General features: G+C 39.2%; 1 protein-coding gene across 1 annotated transcript in view; it reads left to right on the top strand.

Annotated features, from left to right (window-relative positions):
* The first annotated feature begins 10,533 nt into the window (after positions 1-10,533).
* The window catches only part of RET (ret proto-oncogene), a 36,245-nt gene continuing 19,768 nt past the window's right edge, over positions 10,534-27,010 (top strand). Inside the window, exons 1-10 of the mRNA XM_017746188.1 lie at positions 10,534-10,584; positions 11,921-12,236; positions 13,849-14,142; positions 14,615-14,856; positions 15,877-16,078; positions 16,529-16,728; positions 20,975-21,233; positions 22,351-22,476; positions 23,259-23,369; positions 25,931-26,050. Of these exons, the coding sequence (XP_017601677.1) occupies positions 10,534-10,584; positions 11,921-12,236; positions 13,849-14,142; positions 14,615-14,856; positions 15,877-16,078; positions 16,529-16,728; positions 20,975-21,233; positions 22,351-22,476; positions 23,259-23,369; positions 25,931-26,050 (1,921 nt within the window). The remainder of the gene's footprint in view (positions 10,585-11,920; positions 12,237-13,848; positions 14,143-14,614; positions 14,857-15,876; positions 16,079-16,528; positions 16,729-20,974; positions 21,234-22,350; positions 22,477-23,258; positions 23,370-25,930; positions 26,051-27,010) is intronic.

Here is a 27,010-nt window from a genome sequence, read left to right as displayed (position 1 = left end):
CACTGGAAGTCCGTTTGTAACAGAAACAAAGTTGGAGTTTTCCATTTTGTTTGTTTCGGTTTGTTTTTTGATTCTACATTGTGTTCCAAATGCACAAGCAATTGGGTTAGCTAGCTGAGCAAAGTCTTCTCCAGTGCATGGAAAAATATGGGAGGTCAAGCCCTTTCTAATAACATTACAAAAACTAGGGAATAGTCACTGGAAATGGCATTGCCTTCGAAATGATTCATGCAAGCCGAAAGCCAGAATCTTCTCTCTTTCCTTGAAATCAGAGTTTATTAAATTGATAATTGCTTTAAGTTGGAGAAATATGGAAAGGAATGACATTTATTTTCCTTCCAACTGCTTTCATCTCTGCCAGCCGGTGTGTGGGAACTCCCAGTGAGGGGCAGCAGAACTTGTCAATGTTCATTCCAGAGCAGAGCAATTGAAAAGCCACAAAATACTTTTAAGCAGCTCTGCCCTCACTTTTCTCACACTGAAGTCTTGTTAGCAAAGTGAGCAGTTGCCCAGTGGATTTTACTGTCCTCAGAAAAATATTAGCTCATCAGCAAAAGAAATGTGCGCCAAAAAAGTAAAAACAGACACCTGTGGTTGGGTAATGCTCTGGGAAGTAGCTTTAATGCTTATCAGGGGACCTCTGTGACCTGAAGATTGATTTATACCCTGGACGTTTTATTCTGTAGCCTGAAAATATTCAAAAAATTTCCTAGGTATCTGGCTTGGTCATGATGTGCATTTTGCATCGTACACGTGGTGGTAGAGTCTAGAATCAATGTGGATCCATGTTAAAACTGAAACTGAGTTTTTGAATATGAAAATATACACAGATAATGGTTTGTTATGGGCATTAATTATATATAGAGATCATGCTGTATTTCCTCTTTCTCAGTTTTTCTAATTGCACCTGCAAGTTGGAACTTTGATCTGAAATTTCCTAAGCCAGTGTTTTTTAATCCCAGTGCAGCATGAGAATCCCAGGAGTTTAGTCCAGCAGAGTGTTTTTTCCATTTCTTATTGTCACACTGACTTCACAAATTCTAGGAACATTTAGCTTCAGCCTTGAGTCCTGAACCTGTTGGAAGAGAGATGTATGAAAGGAAGAGTCCACCCTACTGCATGTTCTTGGTAGCTATGGCATAGAAAGAAATCTGTAAATTGTAAAGGTTTGTATGTTGTTGTCTCCTTCTGGAATGAAATGTAACAGGTGTCATTAATGATAAAATGTGAATAGACAAGTGTATGCTATAAACTTAAGCTTTGTTAAGTTTTTACACTAAAAAGCATCAAGCCAGGCAGCTTTTTATTCCTGATGCAAGGAGACTCTTTCAGGAGCAGCATTCACAGAAAAGTCAGTGCACTTGAATCACGTACCATGACTGTAAAACCCAGCTTGGCTTGTTGATGACAAATGTTTGTGGTGTGTGTGGGGAGGTGTTTAGGGCACAGATAAAGAAAGGCACTTCTAACACAGTCACCGAAGCTGCAGTTTTTAATTTACATTTCTGTGGTATTCAGTTGAAATCTGAACTTGTGTTTTCATTATATGTTCCAGTCTTCTAGCCTGTGAATATTGCTGCCTTGATCAGGAAAGAGGGGAAGCAGCGGAAATGAGGTTTTTTACTGACACTTAAATTTAAAACATGAGCTCTTGATGAAATAGTGCAACAAGCACCTTTGCAGAGGAGTTGAAAAATCAATATGCCTTGATAAAATGTGCATGGAGATACTGTGCTGGAACAAAACCTGATTGCTTCTTTGTGACGGGAGATGCTACTGGAGGTGTTTTCAGCTCATAAACAGAGCACAAAGCATCAGTTTCACCATCTGAGAAAAACATAAATGTATAAACTTTGTGTTTCAATATTCTTTTTGGGTCGGGCTGCCCAGGAGCTAATCGCTGAAGGATGACAGCACTTCCTTTGACTCTGGGTCTGTCACTTGCAGTTTGTTTATACATCAAAAACGTGTTATCAGAATGACTGCTCTGGTAGTCTGAGTTCAAAATAAATGTCAGCATCAAGGACTATCTGTGTGCATCAGTGCAAGCCAGGACTCGGTGCAGACCTCGATGTAGAAGAAATAGCTAATAATTAATGACAGTAAGTGATCAGAAGTTACCCAACAGAGAAACTGCAGCATAGCAGCATTAGAGAAGTCTTTATCAAAAGTGTCTGTATGAGAGATACAAAGAATTGCTTCTCTTCTGTTGGCAGTGGAGGGTATAAACATGTTTTAACTGTTACAATAAAAATGTTTGTAAAGTAAAAAAGGCGTTGAAATAGTTATGAAATATATTAAGAAAATTCAGTCTTTAATAATCAGAGGAGGATTGTTTTATGCGTGCGCTTGCTTGGCAGTCTGTGGTGATTTGGCATGCCCTCTAGCAAGGGACTGGGCTGGAACCCAGAAGTTCACTTAAAGGAAAATAAAGCTCTTTAATAATCCTGTAAAGACCCCTGCTCTTCCAGATTTTACCCCTGCTTTTACTTTTGTTTCCTTTAGACTTCTCTAGTTCACTCCTATAGCTCGTCAAGGATATGAGGTAGTTTGTGACTGTCTCAAAGCCAGTGGAGAAGAGCTGTCTGGAACAGGCAGCAGTGCCCAGCACATATCATTAGTGGTCTGTCGGCCCCTTTCCAAGCCTTGTCAATACAATTTCTGCCCTTTTGCTGACAACATTTATGCTTTAAGACAACAGCATAACAAGTAGCTACTGTGCAGTAATGACTGAAAAGTCCCCAAAGGAAAAGTTCTGTTTTATAAACAGGGATGTTCACAGTTGGGATAGTGGGGGTTCTTGTCTTTTTTTTTTTTCATGATGGCAGGTGTAATACAGATTTTTTTAAAACTATTTTAGAAGCAGTGTGCCTTGTAAAAGCACTTAAGAAAATGTCTTCTCTGCCAGGGTGTCTTACGGAATTCGAGATTCAAGTGCAGGTGTGTCTTAATAGTATTTTAGCTCTTATATACATATGTATTAGAATGAGATAATAAAAATTAAAACAACAACAATACGATAAAGAACTTATGTTCTTAATTTCACGTCGTAGATGGCCTAAAATACAGTAATCTTAACCAAAAATATAGTGATTGATTAAACCAAAATGCTCTGTTAATTCAAGACAAAACTTTAAATAAATCGATAAACAAATAAGCTCACAGTTGCACTGAGATTTCACTTCCTGGACTGAAAAATTGAACTGCAGGCTCATAGCTCCCTTGAGTGTTTGAAAAGAGAATAGCAGCTCTTAATAACAGAGCACTTTGCTGTGAGGGGTGGATGTTCATGTCATTACCATTTTTCTGGCAACTTTTCAACCACCAGCAGCAAAAGTTTTCATTGATTGCCTCCTGCTGTAAGGCAGTAATTACACTGCTCGATCTCTCTCTTTCATGAGCTGCAGGAATTGGAAAAAATAAGGGAAGCTAGAGATATTAGATATGGATAAAACACAATTCAGGCTGAGCTATTTCCTATATGTTACTGCATGAGGTCTAGCAGGCTAATTTTTACACATCTGCACTTAACACAGAAAATAGGTTTTCCAGTGCAACAGTGGAGAACCCAAAGTAAAAATTTGATCCAGATGCTATAGAGTCATCCACTCCTTAGAAAATGAGATGGTATTGCATGCAACTTTTCTCTGAAAACCAGATTCCTCTCACCACGACACAGGTGGTGTCACTGGTGTTGATCAAGAAGAATTAGCCATTGTGCAATTATCCCAAATTGGTGCTGTTACATTTGGTCACGGTTCTGTTAATTGTTGCAGTCCAGTGATGCTGAGGGGGAAAAGAAGCTGTTTGTGAGAAATATTGGTACTTATTTCACCTGAGCGTGTTTTCACTCCGAAGATGGCTTAGGCAGAGGAAATGGATGGAGGTGTTTGTGCACCGCACTGAGCTGTCAGAAGGTGATCCCTTATGTCTGACTTCATCTATTTATAATTGACAGGAAGACTTGCGTTCATTTTGGTGCTACAGAATCAAGTGCAGCTGGAGGAAGAGAAATGGGGAAATTTGAGCTTAAGCAGTAATGGAATGCAGGAATTTGTGCATATACAAATCTTTGTCATAAATCAACAGTTAATTGGTTTTCATTCATTTTCATGACTTGGGATTGTGAAAATGTAGTACTCTATATTTATTAAGGAATCAGCACAGTGATCCAGATCTGTATCTTAATGTAGGAAATGTATTGTGATGCTGATATCCTTTTAACTAAGTTTATTAATTTAAGCTTATTTGTCTTTGCCTTTAAGGATCCTTTCATCTTATCAAGTATGCTGAACAATTTCTGCAGATAAGTGTCCTGTGATTTATTTTTATGTTTTTATGAAACAAATATATTTGGTTGTCAGTACTTTGTTCTGCAAATTGCTGCTATAATGTTTACCTTCTGTATGAGCTCAGCACTGTTAGACTAAATATATCGGAAAGCTAATTAAAGTATAACAAGCATTTGGAGCACTTGTATGTCACTCCATGATTAATTGAGGATTTGATACAAGTAGTGTGTCAGTTTTACCACAGAGCAGTGAGACACGTCACTGGTCTTCTCTAGCTTCTCGTTATCACAGTCTTTGTGTACACATCATACATAAACACGTTCTAGAAGGCACGTGAGATCCTACACAGAGTAAATAAGCATTTATTAATATAATTTGTGCTGCAATACAGTAGAGAGTTTCCTTGTCTTACATTTCAGCTCTGTACTCCTACAGAGCAAAAGTACATCCAGGTATTCTCAAACAATTAAGCCATACTTTAAAGAACAAGTATTTAATACAAATAAGGGGAAGTGGCAAAATCAGGATCTGAAGAATTTTCAGAAACTCCTCCAATCTCTCACAGAAGCTTTCCACACATATTAATTTCTACAAGGGACAGTTTAAGTTCTACTAACACTGGTATTTAGAACAGTGAAGTATCAAAAACTTGTCTTTTTGCTAAAGTAATAAAAAACCCTGAAACAAATAAAACAAACAACAAATCATAAGAATGCAAGAGGAAGGAAACTTCTAGCCTTTGTGGCACTTAAAGAGCAGTTTTCTGAAACTTACCTAGAGGTGCAGGCTCTGGAAGGAAAGTGTAGGCACAGATTTGACCTTGATCTGAACTTACAAGTGAAGCTTCATTAGAGGTGATGTCCTCTGGTAGATCCTGAGCTGCACAGATTTTCCAGTCTTGAATTGAGACAAAAATGACAATCTTGGCAGTTCTCACAAATCGAAATTTGCTTATTTTTTATAAATCTAGGGTCTTTCATCTGGACATTTTTTAAATTTATGTTCAATATGCCTGATATAGAAACAAACTTTCTTTTTGTCAGATCCATCCCTTTGCTTTACCATGTCTGTCTTATTTTCCTGTACCTGAAAATCTTTGTAATTTTGCTGACTAGTGGAATATTTAATATTATGTCTAATTATATATTTGTATTTTATCTAATTATATGTTACATAATACTATATTTAATATAATATCTAATATAGTATTTTCTTTCTACTTAATTTCTATATTTTCAGTCTAAAATTCAGGGTTGTTTTCAATATGAGCATGGGAATCTGGTGAGGAAAATCACAAGAGAGACAATTAACTTAAAGCAGAGCAGTGTAACAGGTCTGGAGTATATTCTAGCTAAGGACTGTTTCTGCTTACCATCACTTCGTAAGGACCTGCTCTCCCTGGAGGTATCGTGTTCTGTAAAACACATGTATTTCACTGATACCTCTGGTACTGAAATTTATTCTGTTGCTCTCCAAAAATTGTGCTACATGTAAATGTACTCGACGCGTGACATTTAGCAATTATCCAGCTCCATAAGTTTGAGTGTACTGTAAAGAAATTCTGGCATAAATCTCTACAATGATCTATACCCAATCCACTCTAACCTGGGGTCCAGCAGACAAGCTTTGGGGATAAAAAGGAAAAAAGGAAAAAATAAATTTTCACTTTAATACAGTTTCTTATGTTCTGGTGTTCATATCACATGTGTTACAATTTCTGTAGTGATCAGCTTAAAAATGACACATCTAAAAGTAAATAATGTCATGCTGCTGAGCTGCATTAATGGCTTGCCAGTCAGTTGGGAGAATGCCACTTGTTCTCTTTATCACTGCTGTAGTGACTCTCAAACCCATCAGGAGTTACACCCAGGCAGGAACACTGCAGCACCAGCTCGCTGAGCTGGTGGTGGAATTTCATTGGACTTCTCAATATAAAAACAGGAGAGGTTTTTATGACTTGCAGTTGTGCAAGAAGCAGCCTGCCCTGCATGGTGGTTGGGAGGCTGGCTCACCCTGGTGCCTGGCTGTGTGGGCATTTAAGGCAGCTCAGTGGCCCTAGGGTCCCTGTGCCACCACTGCTGTGTCTCCAGCTCAGGCACAGGCTGGCTCGTGCCTGACCACCTGCTCAGCTGATGATTGAATCCAGAGTGGTGTTTCTAGCTCTGCTGCTCCATACTACTTTTCTGTCAACTGACAATGTTTTTCCTAGATTATGGGCTTTTTGGTTTATGAGGGCAAGTTTATTTCCTAATTGTGTAGAGACTAGAAGGGAATTAAGTGGGCAAGTCCTTTAATTTAAAATATAAAAGTGTATTACTGGCCTTGTTCTCTGATGAATCTAACATTAGGTATATTAATACTAGTAATGGAACATAATGGCTACTTGTCAGAAGTAAAGATAATTATTTCAGGAACACAAAACTAACCTTGACAGATAATTGCCTGTTGAAATCTGATGCTGTGCAACAAATGGAGGATTATTAACAACAGACTCCCATGTTCATCAGTCTTATCATTAAATCCTGTATGTTACACTGACAGGGCTATCATTGCATTAAAAGCATCTCCCTTTTCTTGGAGATGTTTGTCAGTTCTGGATTAAGGATTTTGATTGCGTGGGGCTGTTCCATTCTTAATATATTGTTGTGTTGTCCTCCAAAATGCTGAGAAGCTCTGAGTAAATTTTGCCAGATGTGGGTTATATAGGTGTATATTACTTGCTGGATGAAAAACAACCATCATTTCCATTTTGCTGATTTTTTTTTTCCTTACGTCTTTTTGAAAACACAATCTGGTCCTACTGTTTATAAGTGCATGTTCATCCAGCAGGCTCCTTGAGATCTGTGAAGATTTTTGTTTACTAGACAAAAGTGTAACTTACAACATGAACTAATGAAAAGAAGCTGGAAGGTAACAGACATTCAGGCTCGAGAGAGAGTTTTCAATTACATGAGTAATGGCACCCAAAATAATTTTAGAAAGTAATGTTACATTTCAACCATTTGAATTTTTCAAGAATCAAGAGTGAACCTTTAGTTCGAATGCATACTGTAACTTAAACCATGCAGTGGTCATGTAAACTTTGAATTTTGACTGTGAGCTCAATAAGACATCTGCTGCTTAGCTTGAGGCAAATGGTTTGGCCAAGTGGAGAGCCCTGAATTTGAATAGTGCATTGTGTTCCCCATGTCTGTGGGTTTTGCTCTTAGGTTCTGGATCCTGGGTTCAAGAGCAAAGGAGCTGCTGCATTTTACTCACCAGCAGTTCATTGGCTGCTACCTGCACCAGCTTCTCTTCAGAAGAGGATGCTGGGGATGGGTCTTTTGCATCAGGGAAACAGGGTGCTCCTGACCAGTGGCCTCACTGGGTGCTGGTTGTCCTCTCTTGTCACCGTATCTGACATGTTTGAGACTCCGCAGGTGATCCACCTAGACGTGAGATGGTCTTCCAATTATGTAAGCATGTCCTTTCCCAGAGCAAATCTTGTGACTTGGATAATTCACTTCAAACCAGTTTGTTTGAAGTCTGTAGTTGTACCTTGAAAGATGGTTACAGACACTGTTTGGGAGAATGCCTTACAGTGAAGTCTTCCTCTATAGCTAATAAAAAAATTTCCTGCTCCTTCATTTTGTGACTAAAAAGTTAAACTGTGTTTTCTGTCATCGAGGTTGATATTGAGAACATAACGTTGCTATAGTCAGTTTAACAGTTTTCATTAAGAGCCATCCCCAAATGCTACTCATGAGTAGCATAGTGGCAAGCATAAAAAGCACAAAAAACGTGTAAAGTTCTGTACAGCAAATTGTGTACAGAAGAAATCAATTTGTATCAAAAAAAGGCATTATTTACCTAATCATTCATGACTGAGAAAAGCCATGTGAAAAATTGCCTTATTTCAAAGGGCAATCATGAAGGCTTCAAAGTACATATAATCTCATTTCTCTACTCTCATTTTACCTGCTTTCTCTCCCTGAACTGGAAAACTGCTGTCATAACTGTATCTATTTCCTGTAGGAGCTATTAGTTAGTAGCATTACATCCGCTTAAATGTGATCACTTTCCTCTTCTGTGTGTTACTGATATGCTATTATCCCATAATATTGCTCATCCATCAGAAGTTGCCATGTTTCCTGTGCTGATTGTAGTATGGAGAGCTGAAGCATCCTCTAAAACAGTGCTCAGAGTTGCCAGAACATGTTAACGGTTCTGTGATTGTGTGATGTTGCAGAGCACAACCTTCTTGTGGTGCATTTCAAGCTTGTAACGCAACATTTTTCTCTGTTTTTAATTCCTAAGCAAAATCACTTTAACCATCAGTCTTGAATGTAACCATCTCAATTCCTCTTTATTTAAATGGCAGATTCATTAAAAACTCCATCTGGCTTCCATAGGAAGCTTGCACAAGTCCTTGGAAATGGATTATTTTTTTTTTATTCAGGACACAAGGAACTGTGGCCAGGATTAGAACCTCTTCCTCCTGCAGCATACTTGCCAGATGGCAAGTTTATTGAAACTGGTTTTAACTCACTAGGGCTTAAAGGAATGAACACAGCTCTGAGAAGTGGGTGCTACACTTCTACTTCAAAGGTCTCCTTTAAAATTAGCCCCCAAAGATGTATATGGAGAGTGTGGTTGTGACCTGGACAGTCTGTTGCATATCTCTCATCTCTTTCGGTGCTTGAAATGGAGTCAGTGTGACACAAACCACTTCACAAAATCCCAGTAATTTCACAACATTGGGTGACTCTTGTTACATGGCTAAATCAAAGCTTTATATGTATATATTTTGTTTATTTTTCAGTGTTGTAAAGTCTCTTCACTTCAAATACTTGTTTTCTAAGTAAAATACGGAAGTTTGAGATACTTGCTGGTGTCACTTAAAGTTATCCTTGGGCATTGTCCTCAATATAGAACTCTGCTCTGTACTAAAAACTAACACTTTTGATGGACAGAATTTAGTTTAATCAGTTTTAGGTTTGAATCCGGTAGAAAAAGATCATATGTTTGTTTATATCTCTTACAGCAGCTTTTTCTAATTTCTTCAAGTGGCTTTTAAACTTGTAAAATACATTTCCAGCTAATTAATATGTAAATGCTAAATTATTTTATGAAGGAATCTTCCTCTCTTCAGAATACAAAGCATTGTTTAGCATTTCTGTTATTTCCAAAGAAACCAGATTTTTATAATACAAGATTTTTTCCCTTTCTTTCTGACAATGGAGAAGACTCCTCCTGTGAACGGATGCCAAAGAACTTCAGAGAGTCTGCAGCATCAATATTAACCTTTGCTTTCGAATGCAGAGCAGTTGGGCTGCTGAACTCTGCTGAGGTGTAGTTGTGTGCCAGGTTTGAGGCTCTGTCATAATTATTTCTGTGCTTGGTTACACATGACTGTACCTGCATGCAGTGTGAGCCCTCATTTGTAGAGCAAAGCATATAAAGATCAGCACACACTTGTTTAGCATAAGGAAGTAAATAATTGCAACTCAGAATGTTCCATTTTTTCTCCCTTTCCAACTCGTCATGTTGCACATTGGTTATATATACTCTACTTTCTGTACGCTCCTTCTGCTGGAGGTGATTTCAAATCTCTGCAGTGGGGCTGGTTCTTGTACTGTGTGATGTGAGCACACAGGACTGTTCACCCCAGTCTTGGAAATAAGGAAATAACAGTTACTCCTCTATCCTGTAGCTAGTGTTGTGTAAGCCTCATTTGTATGCATTTGTGGGTTGGAAGTGATTTTTCAGTCTTGCACAGTGAATTCTCAGTGTTGAACTTTTTGTGAAGTTTTCATTGTTTTAAAATCAAGTTTTTACACTAAATAACTCAAGGGAGTCTATTTACTTGCACTGGGACTGGGCTTTCTACTTGGATATCACCTTATTCTTCTTATTATTGAACCCATTTGTTAGGAGTTCTAGAAGCACATATTCCCCAGGTTTTCCTGCACTTCAAAATAGATGGAGGGACTGAAAAAAAATACTTGAAATTTAATACAAATATTCAGGAATCTTACTTACAAAGAAGAAAGGGTGATAGCATCAGAATCAAAAGTAATAATTTTCTTCTGGACAGAGAATGTCAAGAGTTAATGCTTTTCTAAAACTCTCAAAAAGACTCTGGTTTGCTTCTCTTTGAATTAATTCCTTTGGGACTAATTCACCTACCATATTATTTTACCACTTTATTCATATATTGCGAAGTATATGTAGAAAAAAATAATGGGCCTCTGCAAACCTGATGGATGTAATTGCATCCAGGGATATAGATGATGTCATGAATCACTGCAAGGTACCATGGTTTCTGTGGTGTTTCTAAATGAAATTAGAGCTCTCTTGTTTTTACAGTTTGTTTGCAGTTCACTCCATTCAGTAGAACAGTGTATGGATCCAATACTGGTACCAAATAACTATGTGCTATAGCCCGATGCTATTTTGAAGATGTTTTGGCCTTATATCCCTAATTTTACTGCTGCATTACCATAATTTCCAGTTGTATCTGGCTTGATTTAAGCTGAGAGAGCTTTGTATTAGTAACATATGGAAGTTGTTATTGTTTACGTTTGTTTAGCAGATGTGTGAGCTTTTTATATGCCTGAATCCATATCACTTGGATTAAATGATGCATAATTCTGCAGTATTCAAGTATTCTTTTGGATGAGAGCAAGTACTGACTGTCAGGTGCACGTGAAGTCAAAGAGTGAAAGTTCCAGTATTTTGGTCTGTGTGAGTGCAGTGAGGATCACTTTGTCCCCTCCTTGCTAATCCAGCATTCCACTCTGATCACATTTGCAAGAAGTGAAACTGGAAGGGAAGCACTGGAAACAGGTAGAGAGGCCGTTGCAGTGACCAGGTGAGGTGAGATCACCTGAAGAAACAGGCACCAAGAGGGGCAGTTGAGCCCTACTAAATGTAAATGTCTGCAGAGCCAGGGTGGGAGATGATCGGGTCAGTCACAGTCATTGTACTGAAAAGAAATGTACATTTCCCTTCTCGCTCACTTCTCAGCTTTCCCATCTGTCATATTTAAAATACTTAGAACACTTTCATATCAGTATTTTTTTTAAACAACTCTCATTTTCTGTACCAAGAGTATCATGCTGGACTGTTTAAAAAGCAGGAGTAGCGACAAAAGTACTCCTCTATAAGAAGGGGTTTATGTAATCTGAGGAAAAGCGTGCAAGCTATTGATAAATTTTTGGTTTTTCTCTCAACAGAGAGTGTGTTTAAAGGGTTTTAAAGTGTGTGATTTCATCAAAAGTTTTTTTTTTTTTTCTTCTTTGAGTATTATCTGTGAGGTAATGGAATTACAACTGAGAGCACCACATAGGAACTTAAGTAAAACTTGGCAAGCAGAGCTTCCTTAAGTGTTCAGCATAAACTGGGCCTTGTGTACAGCAAAGCAATTTTGCTTTCAAAAAGCAGATGATATTGTAACTTGAACATAATCTATAGGCCATATTTTTGGTGGCTTGAAGTTTTTACTGCACTGAAGTCCTTGACTTCAGTGCAGTAAAACTGTGTTTATTTACACCAGATGGGGATCTGCCTTTTTCCACATCTCTTTTAATGCTTCTTTACTTCTTAGAGAATGATGCCTTTGGTTCTTTGGAAACACATCTCTTAAGAAAAAGCCAGTGCACAAACCACTTAACTGGGCCTACCTCTTCTCTCGCGTGCCTTTCTTTGCAGTGGCCTTGGGTCTCTACTTCCCCAGGAAAGAGTACTTGGAGAACGTCTACATTGACGAGCCAGCAGGACTGCCGCTCCTGCGCATCCATGCCTTGAAGGACTCACATGAGGAAGTGGCCCACTTCCATCTGTGCCAGAATCTCATAATTTCTCGGGCGAGATCACATGAAAATAATTGGTTTCAAATCAGAGAAAAAAAAGGACTTCTCTACCTCAGTAAAAGCCTGGATAGAGAAGACTTTAACATGCTGTGTAAGTATGAGAAGACCAGCTTTTCTTCTTGGGGGTATCTGTTCTTAAAGCAAAGTATGTTCAGATGTTGAGGTTTCTCCATCAGAAGATGAGCATCAAATTTGGAAAAAACACATCTGCCCTTTTAAAATGAGGAACCAGACCCAATGAAACCCACACCAGTATGCCAAAGCAGATGCTGACCTGGGAGAGATCCTGTTACTCACACTGGAAACTCCAGTAGGCTGGCAAAATTGCATTACTGGAAATATTTTTTTGCATTTCATAGCTGTATAGGCCACAGCTTTTCACTGAGATTTGCAGTTTGTTCATCTGCTGATGCAAGTGAGACCAATTCCATTGTTTTAACGGTGGGTGCTTAGTGTCCAGACAAATGCTGTGAGAGTGGTTCAAACTCTTACATAAATGGTCCTTGAATTCTGGTAACATGGATTTACAAAGTACATTTGCATGTACACCAAAGTACTCTTTGAAGAAATAGTTAATTGTACCTCCCTCTCTTGAAATTTGGCTTTGTTGGAGAAGCTTACTGTTGAACAACAAAAATTAACAACAAAAATTCATTATCTCAGGTTTTTTTCTCTTCTTTTATGCTCTAGCAGTAAATTGGTTTTGGTGATTTTGATCTATGAGGAAATTAGGGTATCATTAGCTGGTGGAGGAGGAAATGGGTGAGGAGTTAATGGCATACCACTGTGATCAGTTGCAGAAATTTTACTGTTACAGGGTCTGTAGTAACTGTCTTCAGTTTGTAAGAGCCGTAAATCAACACTACCTTCCGACTTCTTGATGTTGAAATTTTCAACTTCAAGCACTTAATGCTTTATTTTTGAAGTGCTGAGTGTTTGATATTTCATCCATTTTTGGTACTTGGTGTTCATGTATATGAAATACTTGTGCTGAACAAAGGAGGAATAGCTACTCAAAACTCAAGAGCCTTGTTTTGTTCATACAGATCAAAGTGACCTAGAACTTATTTTCGAGTTAGATCTATTACAGAGCTATTACTACCATCTGTAGTCAAACCAAGGGAATCAAAATGAGGCTTGAGGATGTATTAGTAGATGCCACAGGTTGGTTTTAACTTCTGTTTTATCTTTTGTCCACCTCTTGATGTTTCAAACCGATGAAGCAATCTGTTTTTTGAGCCTAAACGATTTGGTCCATATCCTCAACTGGAATAAACTGTTGGAATGCTGTGACTGAAATCATAGTAGATATGGGTTTGTCCTGAGTATCTGTTGCCATCTCATGCATTATTTTTCCTGTTTCCACCCTGCTCTGCTCTAGTGCCTTGAAAAAGCCATCCTATCAAAGAGCTGATTACTGCCAGTGACGTGTTCTATGTTAGTGTTTTACAGACAGAATGCTGGTATTGGTTTTGAGATTCTATAATGCAATACTGGTGCCAAGCCCTATAGTTTTTGGCTTATTTGGATTATTAAGGTTTAAGGTCTTCCCACCAGCATATGGCATGTTGAAGAGTTGTTTTGCCACATAATAGGATTAAACAGTCATTTATGGAATAATGGACTAGGGTAGAAAATGAGGAAAACAAATGGTGGCTTGTCTTCTGTAAAATATTTCTTACACTGATTTCTTCCCCCTGAAGCTGTAGGAAACTGGATGCCATTATCTAAGGTGATGCTGTATGTCTTCCTTTCATCCCACCCTTTCCAAGAGAAGGAATGCGACTCTGCTACGCGCACCACGGTTTTCCTCTCTTTGATCAATGCTACTGCACCAGCTTGCAGTTCTCTGACAGCAAGGCAGCTTTGCTTCACAGAAATGGATCTCTCCTTTCACATCAAGGAGAACAAGCCACCTGGCACATTTCATCAGCTCCAGTTACCCTCAGTTCATCATCTGTGTCAGAATCTCAGCATTTCCTACAAATTGCTAGCAGGTAAAACTGGATCTGAGCCGCTCACATCCTAGCACCAGATGCAAACAGCTGCACTGTTAAAGATCTCTTTTGTAGTAGATCCTCTAGATTTGATTCTGTAAAGGAAGTTCCTTTGCAAACCTAAACTGAGCCAGAAGATTTTGCCTTTGAGATACACGGAGGAAATGGGAAAGAGAACTACCCCCTTCCCTTAAAAAAAGATCAGTTTTAGAATTTTGTATCTGCTAAAAGTAGACTGAGAATATCCTGAGCTTTAAATCATGCTGCTTCTAAACTGTAGAATCTTCCCATATATTCCATGTTTTCTCCCTACCCTAATATAACCACACAAGTTCCCTGTGTTTCACTTCTGTCTTTTATTGTGCAGTCATGATGTCCAAATGGATTTACTGGACTGCAAAAGAGTATTAAAGCCATCAGAGCCCTATGCTGGGAAGTGATTGTCCCTGTGTATGTTGTGGCTGTTTTGCAGCTGAAGGTGTTCCCTTTCGGTACAACGAGACCACCACCGGCGTGCAGGTGACACAGCGCCTGGATCGGGAGGAGAGAGAGAGATACGAGCTCATTGCCAAGTGCACCGTCAGGGAGGGATTCAGGGAAATGCAGGTTGAGGTGCCCTTCCTGGTCAATGTGTTAGATGAAGATGACTCTCCTCCCTTCCTTCCCAATGGCACTGATACCGCAGATGCTGTCGTGGAGTTCAACAGGAAAGAGGTAATGTTCTCCTTTACCTAGTCCCTGAAGTAGGAGCACAGCAGTGGGAGGCACAACTCCTGGGAAGCATCGTGTTCTGCCTGAGTAGTGGATCTTGGCAATGAGCCCATCACCACACCATGCTCTGCAGATCTGTGATTGTAAAATTCGTGTTTGTAGGATTCCTCTGCCCAAGTTATGTCTTACTCAGATCCCAAAGAAAGAGGAGTTCGAGTTAGTAATTAAAGAGTGTGAAGAAATTTGAGCAGTTTCCAAGGTCGGGATGGACAATAGCTGAATCTGTGGTCAGGATCGCTCTACGTCCCTCCGTACTGAGCTCTGCTCTGTTTTTTACAGGGTTGCTCCCCCCAGGGGATTAAAATTGTGTTGTTAGAGCAAGTGTATATGTGTATCTGTCCCATACATGCAAATCTGTGTAATATATCAGAGCTATGTTCAGAACATTTATTAGGATGCTGTAGAAGTTGACTTCTACAGACAAACATTGCACCTGTGAAGTTTCCAGGCTGTTAATGGCAAGCTCCAGGATTTTGTTTTAATGGTGTCCTCCCATTTTTCCCTTACCAAGCCAAGCTGATCTTTCAAGAGGTCTGAATCCCTGGGTGTGCACACATACGCCCCTTGCTTTGGTAGAATACACAGGTGGGCTCTTTGGCTCTTCCATGGGAGCAATGACCCTTTATATGTCTATGGTATAGAGAAGACGTTTTTTGAGGGGGCATAAATGATGTGTGTTTCATGAGAGAACTTCTGTTTCCTAACGACAAGATGTCTTGTTAGTCAATTTTCCCTTCAAAGTACATTTTGATCATATTTGTGTCTGGAAGGGATAAGACTGATTTTGGGAGTTTGCTGCCATCTCCTGACTAGAGCTAGTCTTGACAAGACACCTATGAATACATTTTCTTGGGTTTCAGTGGAAGTTGTAAGGTCTTGTTTGACCAATATTTTAATCTCCAAAACAGTTATCAGAAGAAAGCTTCAGGTCCTTCAGCAGTGCCATTTATTGTTTCCTTCCAGGGCACTGTTCTTTCCACGCTGACTGTGTACGATGCAGACACCACACCTATTTATCCCCTTGAAAGCAGCAGAAAGAAATACACAGGAACCATCATTACTGATGATCCCTGGATCAGTGAAACATTTCGTGTAGAGCACATCTTTGATGAAATCCACTTCAGCCCAAATGGCAGCCAAGTGAGGGGAACTCGGCACGAGTACAGTAAGGACCCTTTCTTCAAATAAAGAAGTTGCTTGTTAGTAATTGACCAATAAGCTCTTTAACTTTTCCAAGCATTTTGTAAACATTGAGCCAAAGAAAGCTGAGAAATTTCAAGTAAAGTTTTAAATATGTACTGAAAAATGGAGCTTAAACTCTCTGGAACAGGGAGTGTATGGTATGATGAGGTATAAAATGATAAGCAAGAGCTTTTGATTATAGGATTCTCAGCTTGGTAGGTGGAAGGGAATAAGGCCTCCCAAACATCTTGAGTGACAGAGAGAATAACTGCATAAGAACATATTTCATATTTAACTCACCTTCTATTTCCCGTTAGGAAACTTGGATATGTATAATTAAATTTGCTACATCTATTTTTATTGGGCTTGCAGTATTAAAATATACATTTGCAGATAATGTGGTTTGCTAATAGACTAATCTTCTGCTTCACAGAACTGGTACTGAATAAAAGCATTTCAGTCACAGAGCATCGTTCCTTCCAGCTGGATGTTTTGGTGAATGACACAGAATTTCATGGCCCAGAAAGATCAGTGATGCTTCATTTCAATGTCTCCATCCTCCCTGTCAGCATTCAGTTTTCAAACATAACTTACCAGTTCACCGTGAACAGAAACGCTGAGCGCTTTGCACAAGTAAGAACCATGTTAATTATACATCCACTTTCAGATGGAGCTTAATAGCTGGATCACTGGGGCAAGATGCATTAAAGTGCTCATTGGTTTTAACTGTTTTAAGCAGAATCAATGAAAAATGTGGTCTCAGTGTGATTGGTGCTGGATGTAGTAGGTAGCAGGTCGGCTGGGCACTACCTCTCCCACCATGTAGTAACAGGAGCGGCCACACATGGAAGTACTAATGGAGAGAAATAATGTGTTGTGGACAGGAGGAGTTGCAACCATGTGTGGCTTAGGCATGAATAACAGGAACAATGTCAAGGGCAAAAAAAAGAAATTTGTCCAGCTATTGGAGTCTCAGTATATTAATGGCTTTTCTTTAGGTAATGGCTAGTTAGTAATTAATGTGTTTCCTAATTCAATTCTTGTTTTAGCTTAATCACCACCATTGCCATTAATAACGCTTTCCAGAGACACTTTCTAACAGGTTGACGTTAATCAGGTAAAAATTACAATGTAATTCCTATGGAGCATGTACATTAATAAGGAACTAGTTCAGTATAATTAATATTATGAAAGTGAATGTTAAGAACATCAGTGATGAACCCTTTTGGGAGAGCTCCTGGAAAGTGTGCCTTGTAACTATTGTAGCAGAGAGGAGGACTGAGATTAAAATATGGTCATCCCAATTGCAGAGAAAACCAATTCGTTAGAAGACTTTTAAGAAAGAATTAAGTTTTATTAATCTTTAAGCCTCTGGCTAACTGTAAAAAGAAATAAAAAGGGAAGTTAGATATACTGCACTTTCTTATATTTAATCTGATGAAATGCATTGTGGCTTGATAGCTCTTCAGAGTACAGAACAGGCTGTATGCGACCAATAAAAATTCTACTGCTCTGACAAGGGACATTTTGTCCATAGTCTGCACTGAATATCCTAAATTAGAGAAAGGTACCAAGTGTGCTCACTTAGCAGCCTCACTACAAAAAGCTACTCCTTTATGACATTTCACGATGCCTTGTGGCTGCAGTTTTTCAATTTGTAGTCTGTTAGAAACTTCAGAGGATACTCTGTTCTTTTTGTGCAGATCAAATTATTTTTGATGTTAGGTTTGAGAGTTCTGTAGCACCAGCCTGTGAAAGCTTGACCCTCGCCTGTTTCCTGGGGGTAGGGTGAAACCTGGGTTTCCCACTAAAAGAAATAATCGCACCGGTATGTAAGATACTGGTAGTCTAACTCTTGCATCTAGAAATGTGACCCAGTTGTATCTGTGTCACAACATGGCTGTAACTGAAACAAGTGTGGATGCTTACCTGTTAGGTATGTATGAATTTAGATCAATGAATTGGTTGGGTGTTATTCTTTGTGCATGTTTTTATATATAGGTGTATGCATACAGTATTATCATGAATGAATAAGTTTCAGACTAAATTTGGACAACCATGGTTATCTATGCATACCCTAGATTGCTTGAACACTTTAGTGTTAAAATCTGGGAGTTTTTTTTTTAGTTTCAGAGTGCAAAACCAAAAAAAGCCCATTGACTTTTAAAGCTACTGGTTTTGAATGTTGTCATGAGAGTCAAACATCTGAAAAGGAATTTTAGGATCTTTGGAAACAGTGGCATTTCCCACCAATTGTTCAGTTTCACTGGGTGGCAGTAGTAGCAGGGAAAACTGTTCCTGGCAAGAACTCCAAGTCTCTGGGAAGAGATCTTTTCTCTTTGTGCTGCCTAAACACAAATTCACAAAGAGGTTCTGTTCTGATTCTTGAGCAGCGAAGTGCAAAACTCATCCTGGCTCTGGAGATGGTGTTTTCAGTTAGTTAAAGTGTCATCCATTTACTTCTGAAACTGGGTTTGAATTTACAGTGTGCTCAGCTTGGAGCACAAGTCAGTGTAAGCAGTTTAGTCCCCAGCACTTCACATTATTAAAGTTGGCTGCATAATTAGCCTTGATGTGCCAGAGTAGTCAGGGAAAGTACTGGGCTAAATCAATATGAAGGCTGAACTGTCTCTTGCCCTAAGGAAAACACAGGAGCGTGAAGAAATTATTAACTGCTGGGCTGATGCCATTTGTCTGTTTGAGCAGCTAAATGAATTGAATAACAGAAGCACGGCCTGATGGTGCAGGCTTGCCCAGTGGCATTTAACTTATCAAAGGACTTAAAGCTCTATTGACATTTACTGAGACAAATGATGAATAACATTGGCTGAGATTTTTAGAGAGGTTATATGTCCAAATGTCCCTGGAATTCAGTGAAGAGGAACATTATCATTATCCAGGCTTTATTAAACATTGGAACTCAAAAGATGGATTTTTCTGTTCTTATTTCTTATAATGGTATTTCTGTGTTAACTATTGAGAGTCTTGCAAATTGCACCTTTGTAGGTTCCTCCCCTGTAAGCTGATGTTAAACCTGACTACCATTTACCCTGATTACTTGATTTTTCACTCTCATGAGAAAGGGGAAGTAGCTGCTTTTACCTTTTTCCGCTGGAGTTGTGCTCTGCTGCACCTGAGAGCTGAGCTGGCTCTAGAACGTGTGGAGCAGAGCAGAGTTACAAGGCTGGGCTTTCCATAGTGGAAATCTGGCAAAAAGAGAAAGTGTCTTTTCTGTAGAAATTTTTTGAGGGAGGCCTTTATAGCTTCTCCTCAAATTATACAGGGAAAGCAAAACTGGTCAATGTGCTATTCTAAGGATAATCGGCTCTTCAGGGACCCTGAATTTATGGGGTCTTCTCCAAGCCCATTGAAGGAAATCGCTGTGATTAAAAAGGTGCCTGGAAACAGCAGTTATGACAGAGTATGCAGAAGGGGCAGTTTAATGTGGTCTTTGTAAAGGTTAATACCATGGAACATCATTGTATTTTCTTCCTGCCTCGAAGGAGCACCATCTGAGCAGTTGCAAAGCGCTGCCAGCTGCAGTGCAGCACCAAAGCTGCGGTGACGTGCTTCTGGAAGGGACATGTCTAGACCTTGTGTCTAGACAGAGTTTATGAACAGTGGAAATCTTTTCTTCTTCTTCTTCCTGCCAGTCCCAGCATGTTGTGGAGAGGAGACAGCCAGAAAGAAATGTCCTTGCTTCTGATGGCTTTAATAGTCTGTATTATCCTGCCACCAAAAAAACCCAACAGGAATGGTGCCAAATGACCCATCAGCGATGTGAATGGGAATAATTTAGATGAAGTGGAATTATCCTATAACAAAGTACTCTTCTAGAACTGCAAGGCTTCCTCTCTGACTTTAAATAGTCCAGGTTCATGGGAAGAAGTCTTAGTACAAAAAAATTTCGTTTTTTTTAAACATTCTTTAGTAAGAATGCTGAAACCAAGATGTACAGATACGCTTTTACCAGCAGTAGTGTTTCTTGAAAACATTTCTTAACTGCAGCATTTGAAAATAATCTATCACCAAGTTCCCTTCAATAGCACCCCACCCTTCACATTGTGGCTTTCCCTGCAAAGAAAGCCAATGCCTCTGGGCCTGATCGAAATCCCACTCTTGTAAATGGAAAAACCAAAGTGAGCTTTGGACCAGTTTCCAATAGGAGCTGGACAGGAGATGGGGCTTTACATTCCTGTGCTGCCTCTTAGATGATGTGTTTCAGACTGAGGAGTGTTCTGGCCTAGATACTCTGGCACACAGAAATATGGCATACCAACATATTTTCATTTTCAGATTAAAATGTTTTAAAATTACAAATGGGAAGCAATGAGGTTCTTGTTCCTTTTAAGGCTTTCAGAGAGCTCTGCTGGACAGAAACATTTTGACTGTAATATTATAAAAATTATGTAATAGTAATTTCTATGTTGTTTGAAAAGAGTCTCGGCTTTGTTCATGCTGAGCTCTTTGATTTCTCAAAGATGGCAAGAGTTTTTTTCTCTGGTTAGCCTGGGACAGAGCAGAGGTTGAACTCAGACTTTCCCAAATCACAGCGTCTTGTTCTCACTGAAAACTGACCATCAGCAGTAGGCACCAAATGCCACTGAGTCTCTGGGTCAAGGCTTTTTGCATTTCCACTGCTAGTCTGAAGACAGCAATAATGCTTTACCTCTCATTTTTACTGAGAATAAATCACATTTAAAGCATTTACATATTGCATTTATAGGAAAATAACAAATCTGTAAACCCCAAATAAATGCTGAATTTGGCAAGGTATAGTATGCTCCATTTTATTTCAGATATTTTTGAGAAGCACTAAACATTTTTTGTGTAGAGTTTCATTCCTGTCTGTGATTCCCTTGCTGGTGTTTGAGCCTAGATAGGAAAGATCTGCATTGAAAACTGCATGAAATTCCGTGGTGTGAACATCACCTACAAGTTGCTGTCCCCCAACGCGAGCTGCTATCCTGTCAGCATTCTGCAAGGCCGAGAAGACAAATATGGGACCCTCTATGTCAACGATTCCTCTGTGCTGTGCAGACCTGAATGCAAGGAAATACAGTACACTGTTCAAGCTACAGACAAGCAGAGCAGGAAACACACCAAAACCCTCCTCACTGTTGTCCTGGAAGGGACTCGTAAGTACCCCAGTCAGAACTATTTATTTATTAATGACTGTTACTGGTATGAGGTGATGCATTAGCAGGGTGATCTGTAAAATGATGGCATTAGCAATGAAAATGAATCTGAGCTACAAGATACAGATCATAGACTTTGGATTTTGAGTTTTGATTCAGACCTTCCTGGAGTAGATACTTGTTTGGAGAACTAATGCACAGAAGGGTGGGATATTATATGCAATTCATAATGTTCATCATGACCTTTGATTTGGAAGAATCTTTAGTGTGTGTGTGACACCTTTATTTTGTATTTCACATATTCCTGTGGAAGAAAAAGTGTCTATAGGTGTATGTGTAGATGTATATCTATCTATCTGTCTATCTCTTTGAAAAAGGAACTATCTGGCCTATGTATGTTTGTTCACTGATTTTTCTCCCCCTTCTCTCTACAATTTTTAAAAATAGTTTTCTTAAGGGCAGTGTGATGACCCACCCTTATGGGGAAGGAAGTTAGAAATATCCTGTAACAGCCACAGAGGAGGATTTCACTGGAAACATACTCATTTCTCTGCAAGCTATATTGCATTTTATGCAAAACCTTACAATTCTACCTCATAAACAGCTCTGTTACTTTTTGTCGGGTCAGAACTCCTATGCCAAGAGCAAATGGGTTGAAGAAAGAGAAAGAAAAACCTGCAGTGGACTTTTTTTTTTGTACAAGCCTCAAATTGTCTGAAAACACACATTTCTAGCTGGTGCTCTTTGGGCTACTACTGTGTTAGCCCCAGAGCTAAGTATTTTCCCTTGATTAAATGTTCTGTATGAAGCTCTAACTGTCTGTGGTCTCTGTTCTGATACCAGTGTGTTTACACATATCTATAGTTCTAGGCAATGACAGCGTGCTATCAAGCAGACATAACCATGCCTTCATGATCTTGCTGTTTGTCTTTTATTTCACAGAAAAGAAACATCTGGGCTTTTCTTTAATGGTTATCTAAGTTTACTGATAATTGGGTCAGTCAGTTTTCAGCCTTTCACTGCTTTCTTCATCTTTCTTTCCTTCCTATCTATCCCTAAAAACAGGTTGACCTGCTTGACCTTGAGCTGACTTGCTTGTGTGTTCATTTCCCAACAGTTTTAAAAAAAGAAGAGGACTGCCCTGACTCTTGTGCTATGAGTAAGCACCGTGCTGAATGTGAAGAGTGTGGTGGCCTGGGAGTGCTAACAGGAAGATGCCAGTGGAGACAGGGGAGTGGAAAAGGTACATGTGTGTTGTGTGAAGTCAAACTTCTGTTCAGTTGTAATTGTGCATTTGACTTCCATGGATGCAAACTGGTTTATTCTGGCTGGAAAACATGGTATGGTAAACTACACAGGAGCTGGGGCTAAAAATGTAGTCATAATACCCATATGAAGCATGCACTAGGAAGGAAAATGAGATGAAGTTGGAATGGTCATTCTTGATCTTGTCCCTGGTGGCGCTGAACACGATACATAAACCAGCATGTAGTGAGCTGAGCTTGCAGCAGTGTAACTGGAGCAAGTGCTGAGCAGGTGCACCTGGCAGACAGTGAGCACAAAGCAGTGGTCTGTAGCACAGATCTGATGGGTGACAGCACTTGACTCTTCCAGAACAATGAATCTGTGTCGATGCTTGATCCCTTCAAACTGCGTGTCATATGTTCTCTACAACCACTCTTAACCCTCATATTCAAGTGGGTGAAATTGTGTAGAGACATCCTCAGTTGTGAAAGCTGCTCTTCAGTCTCAAAATGGTCAGTCAGCTCTTTTTCAAGCAGTATTCACTGTAACTGCAAGTGACATGACCAGAGGGCTGTCAAAAGCAGAAAAGATAGCAAAAAAAGTTTCTTCCTGTTGCTTTTATCTGTTTTCTTGTCTGTTACTTTAGCAGGTGTTTATAGTCATAGATGTTCATTGTAAAAGGCACCATAACCTGTGCTTTGGAGTGTCAGTGTGCCCTGAGAAGATGCAATGAACTTTTCATTCCTCGTGGTATTAGTGCAGCTGTTTCTCTGTTAACAGGGATCACCACAAACTATTCCACATGTACCCCGAGCATCAAGACCTGTCCGGATGGCATCTGTGATGTGGTGGAGGGCAGAGACCCGGCTGTGTGCCCCCAAGACTGCACAAGTAGGGAATGTTTTAGGATGGGCTTTTCTGTGTCACCTCTGATCGCTTCCCAGATTTCACTTTCCTGAGCACAGATGCTTTTACAAGCTCAACATCTCTGCATTGTCACGCTTGCATTTGAATCATACAAGCGAGTTAAGGTTATGGGGATTAACACTGACCTTTTTTGAGCCAGGCAGGTGACACCCATTGGCTGACTGATGGAGGGATAGGGTTTTCTCAGTAATTCCCGTTCTGCGCCCTGTTCATTCACTGGTGGTGTTTTTCAGTGGAGGTACTTGCTGAAGAGGTATAGGTTTTAGGCATGGTAATGCCCTACTTCCTGACTCAAGTACAGTATGATAGGAACCATGCCTATTTGAAGTCCTGGTTAAATAAGTAAGAAGAAACGAATTTTCATTTAAAGTAAATGGACAAAAGATCACCTGGGGAAATGTACCTGCCCTTTTTTGACAGGTGGCCATCAGAATGATCCAATGCCTTACCTAGTTGAAGATCCAGGCAAAGACTCACATGAACAGAATTTATGAAGGAAGAATTGAAATGCATTTGTGTTGGGTTTTTTTACATGAACACATTTTTCTACACTCCACTCATACACTTCTGAATACTTGCAAGTTCACAGCTCACCCTGAAGATACAAAGGGTAAAAAACCCTGTAATTCTCTTGAGCAATTTCCATTTTTTGTGATGATAATTTTTAAGTGGATCTTTTTATCCAACAGTCTGATTCAGGAATAAAAACATAGATGTTTCTTGAATGCATCTTCTGGCTGTGACTTTGTATAGTACAAGTTTGGATTTTAAAATGGAGTCTTGGAGGAACTAGCATTTTCTTACAGGCTGTGACTTAATGTTCTTCTATAAAATTAATTACTAAAGAGGCTTCTTTGTATTTCTTACATTCAAGAATAGATTGTGTATGGTAAATTAGTGTTATCAGAAAGATAATTTTTTCATTAGAGTGCATAAAAACAATCCCTAGAGTGGCAGAAGTGCTTGAAGCAAATGCGAGTAACTTCTCTAATAATCTGAAAAGAATTCTTTATTGGTAATAATTGCAATAATTTGTCATTTTTAAAGTGGAAATATTTGTGCCAGGGGCTGCAATTCTGAAATATGTGCAACATATGCAACATCAAATGTTCTGCTCAACGGAAGCCTGAAAGAAATATTGTCTTACTAGATAATAAGCAGGCAAGTAAGACAAGTTTTCAGGATGTTATGTGTGCCCTTTTAACGCCTGAGTTGAATAATTGTATGCATGACTTGACACAACTCAGAACCTGGGCTGGTGCCCAAAAGCAGTATACTTGCAGACAAAAAAATGAGTGTATTCTGGGAGCTCAGAGCTGCAGGAGTACCATTTTATCAGCTTTTACTGGCAGGGGACATTTCTTTGGGAATGGCAAACAATAAATAGAAATACCGAGATGTGTTAAGATCAAGGATATTCTTTAAGTACAGACAGTTGTGAAAATACTTATGTTTGTAATTCATTTCTCATTATGATGGCTATGTCCTTGAGTCCCAAAATTGCTTTCTCACAGTAACACTATGAATATTACATTCAAGGGCACTCAGCTGAAACAGCTGGTACTGAGGCTGTGCCTGTCAAACAGAGGCAACCTAACTGCATTCTGAGCAAGAGATTTTATGCAGTAAGCAACTGCTCAAGAACAGGTTAGATAGAACTGGCTCATTCCCTGCTCTTTCCTCTTCTTCCAGGTCTTCAAACATAGGCAGATATAAGTAAATACATATGATTTTCTGTGGCAAATGGAAAATTTTTATTTCATCACCTCTTCATGATGGAGGAAGTTGGCTGGGGAGAGATGGGGAGGATAATGAGTAATTTTTGGGAACACCGGTGCTTTTAAGTGTCAGCTCAGAGAGCAGTGACTCAGCGCAGTCTCTTCCAATATTAACCACCTGAGCAGTCTGTAAAATGCTGTTTGTGATTAAGGCAGTTTAGAGATTAAAAATGTCACTACTAATGGTCATTTTTGTAGCATACACAGAAAAAAATTATTTACTTGGAAATCCTGTTGTTACTCTGCATGAAGAACTCCTACTTGAAATCAAGAGTATGAGTTTCTGCACTTTTTCCCTAATATTAAATAATGCATTTTTAGATAGTGCAATTCATTTTTTTATCACTTAACCTGGCATTTGCTCTTAGTGCTTTGACTAGACTGTCCCATGGCATTTTGCAGAGGTGGTTAAGTGTCGTTATCTCCATTTGGCAGTGGAACAAATGATACCTAGAACAGTAGGCTGACTTTTCCAAGGTAAGAGGAAATTGGCATCAGAACCAGGAATGGAACTCAGTAACTGCTAATGAGGACTAATGTTTAAACAGTGCAAGGTCCCCCCAGTTCAGGATCTCAGGAATTTCAGAATTTACAGTCTTTCATCTCTCTCAGGAGTCCCTGTCATTACTCCTGCACTGTGCTCCCCAGTCAAATTTCAGATTCATACGGGGTCAAACACATGAAAAACTGAGACTTTTCCTTTTAACTACATGTAAGGATCTTAGCCTGTTGTCTGTATTTGATTAGGTGGAAACATTATTGGTGGCCATGGGAAGGGCATTGGAAATCTTGGAATTAAGTCAGGACATGGGATCTGTTACTGCTTCCCAAGACAGAACTGTTATTGTGAGAAAGATGATATCAAAGGTAAGTCTAAACATTATCTGCTGTTCTCACAGTGATATTTTTCTTTGTATATGTCATGTGTATGTATACAACAGTCTACACTTGTGGCCATGTTAATAAGCAGTATCTTTGGTCAGAGACTGCTAATACAAGACTAGTGAAGAACTGGCACCTTGACATCTGCTATGGAGCCTGAAAATTTCCAGAGTGTGTTATTTATAGCCTTGGCTAAGGATTCTTTTTTATTCATTACTACATGATAAACAAGTCGGTCATCCTTTGATTTCCAGCAGCATTTGCATTTCAGTGAGACTTACCTGATATTTGCAGAGGCAGCCAGGAGAATTAGAATAATGATTTCTATTACTTTCAACTAATTCCAGCTTCCTGATAATTTCTGAAAATTCTCAGTTTCAAAATGTCAGAGACAACCAGCTCCCATGGTGTTAGGAGAAGTGCATTCTTTTTTTCATTGACCTTTGTTTAAATAGAAAAGCTTTGTGCGGTTGTTTGAAACAAATAATGGATATTTTAAATTGTTTTTATTATGACTAATAATAAACATGGCATGAAATAGTTTGCATCTTTAAAACTGAATTGTTTAGAATATATAGAGAGAGTAAATTTTTAGTAGGCATAAGAAAGAAGGGAAGCATAAAGCTTCTTTTTTCTTTTTATTTATCTTATTTTTTCATTCTAGAAAGGTGGTGGTTTCACTTATTTCTGAAGTGCAGTGTGCAGATGTAGACAATTTATTATGTATCTGAAATCATATAATCCTGACCTTAGATACAACAGTGAAAAGGACATTATTTTGGATCTCACAATTTTTTGGGAGGTGAAGCCCCTAGGGATGTTGTCTAGGGTCACACAAACTTAAAGCAACTTAGTTTCTGAAGTAAAACCTTAGGCTGGGGCCTAAACAGGAGAGTCAGAAGTAGCCAATGTCTGTAAAGATGAGGAGCATGGGCTCAAGCTCTC

This window comes from Corvus brachyrhynchos, unplaced genomic scaffold (genome assembly GCF_000691975.1).
Source record: "Corvus brachyrhynchos isolate BGI_N302 unplaced genomic scaffold, ASM69197v1 scaffold279, whole genome shotgun sequence".
Lineage (NCBI taxonomy): Eukaryota > Metazoa > Chordata > Aves > Passeriformes > Corvidae > Corvus > Corvus brachyrhynchos.
The sequence above is the reverse complement of the archived record's forward strand: the minus strand, read 5'-3'. Positions and strand labels throughout refer to the sequence as shown.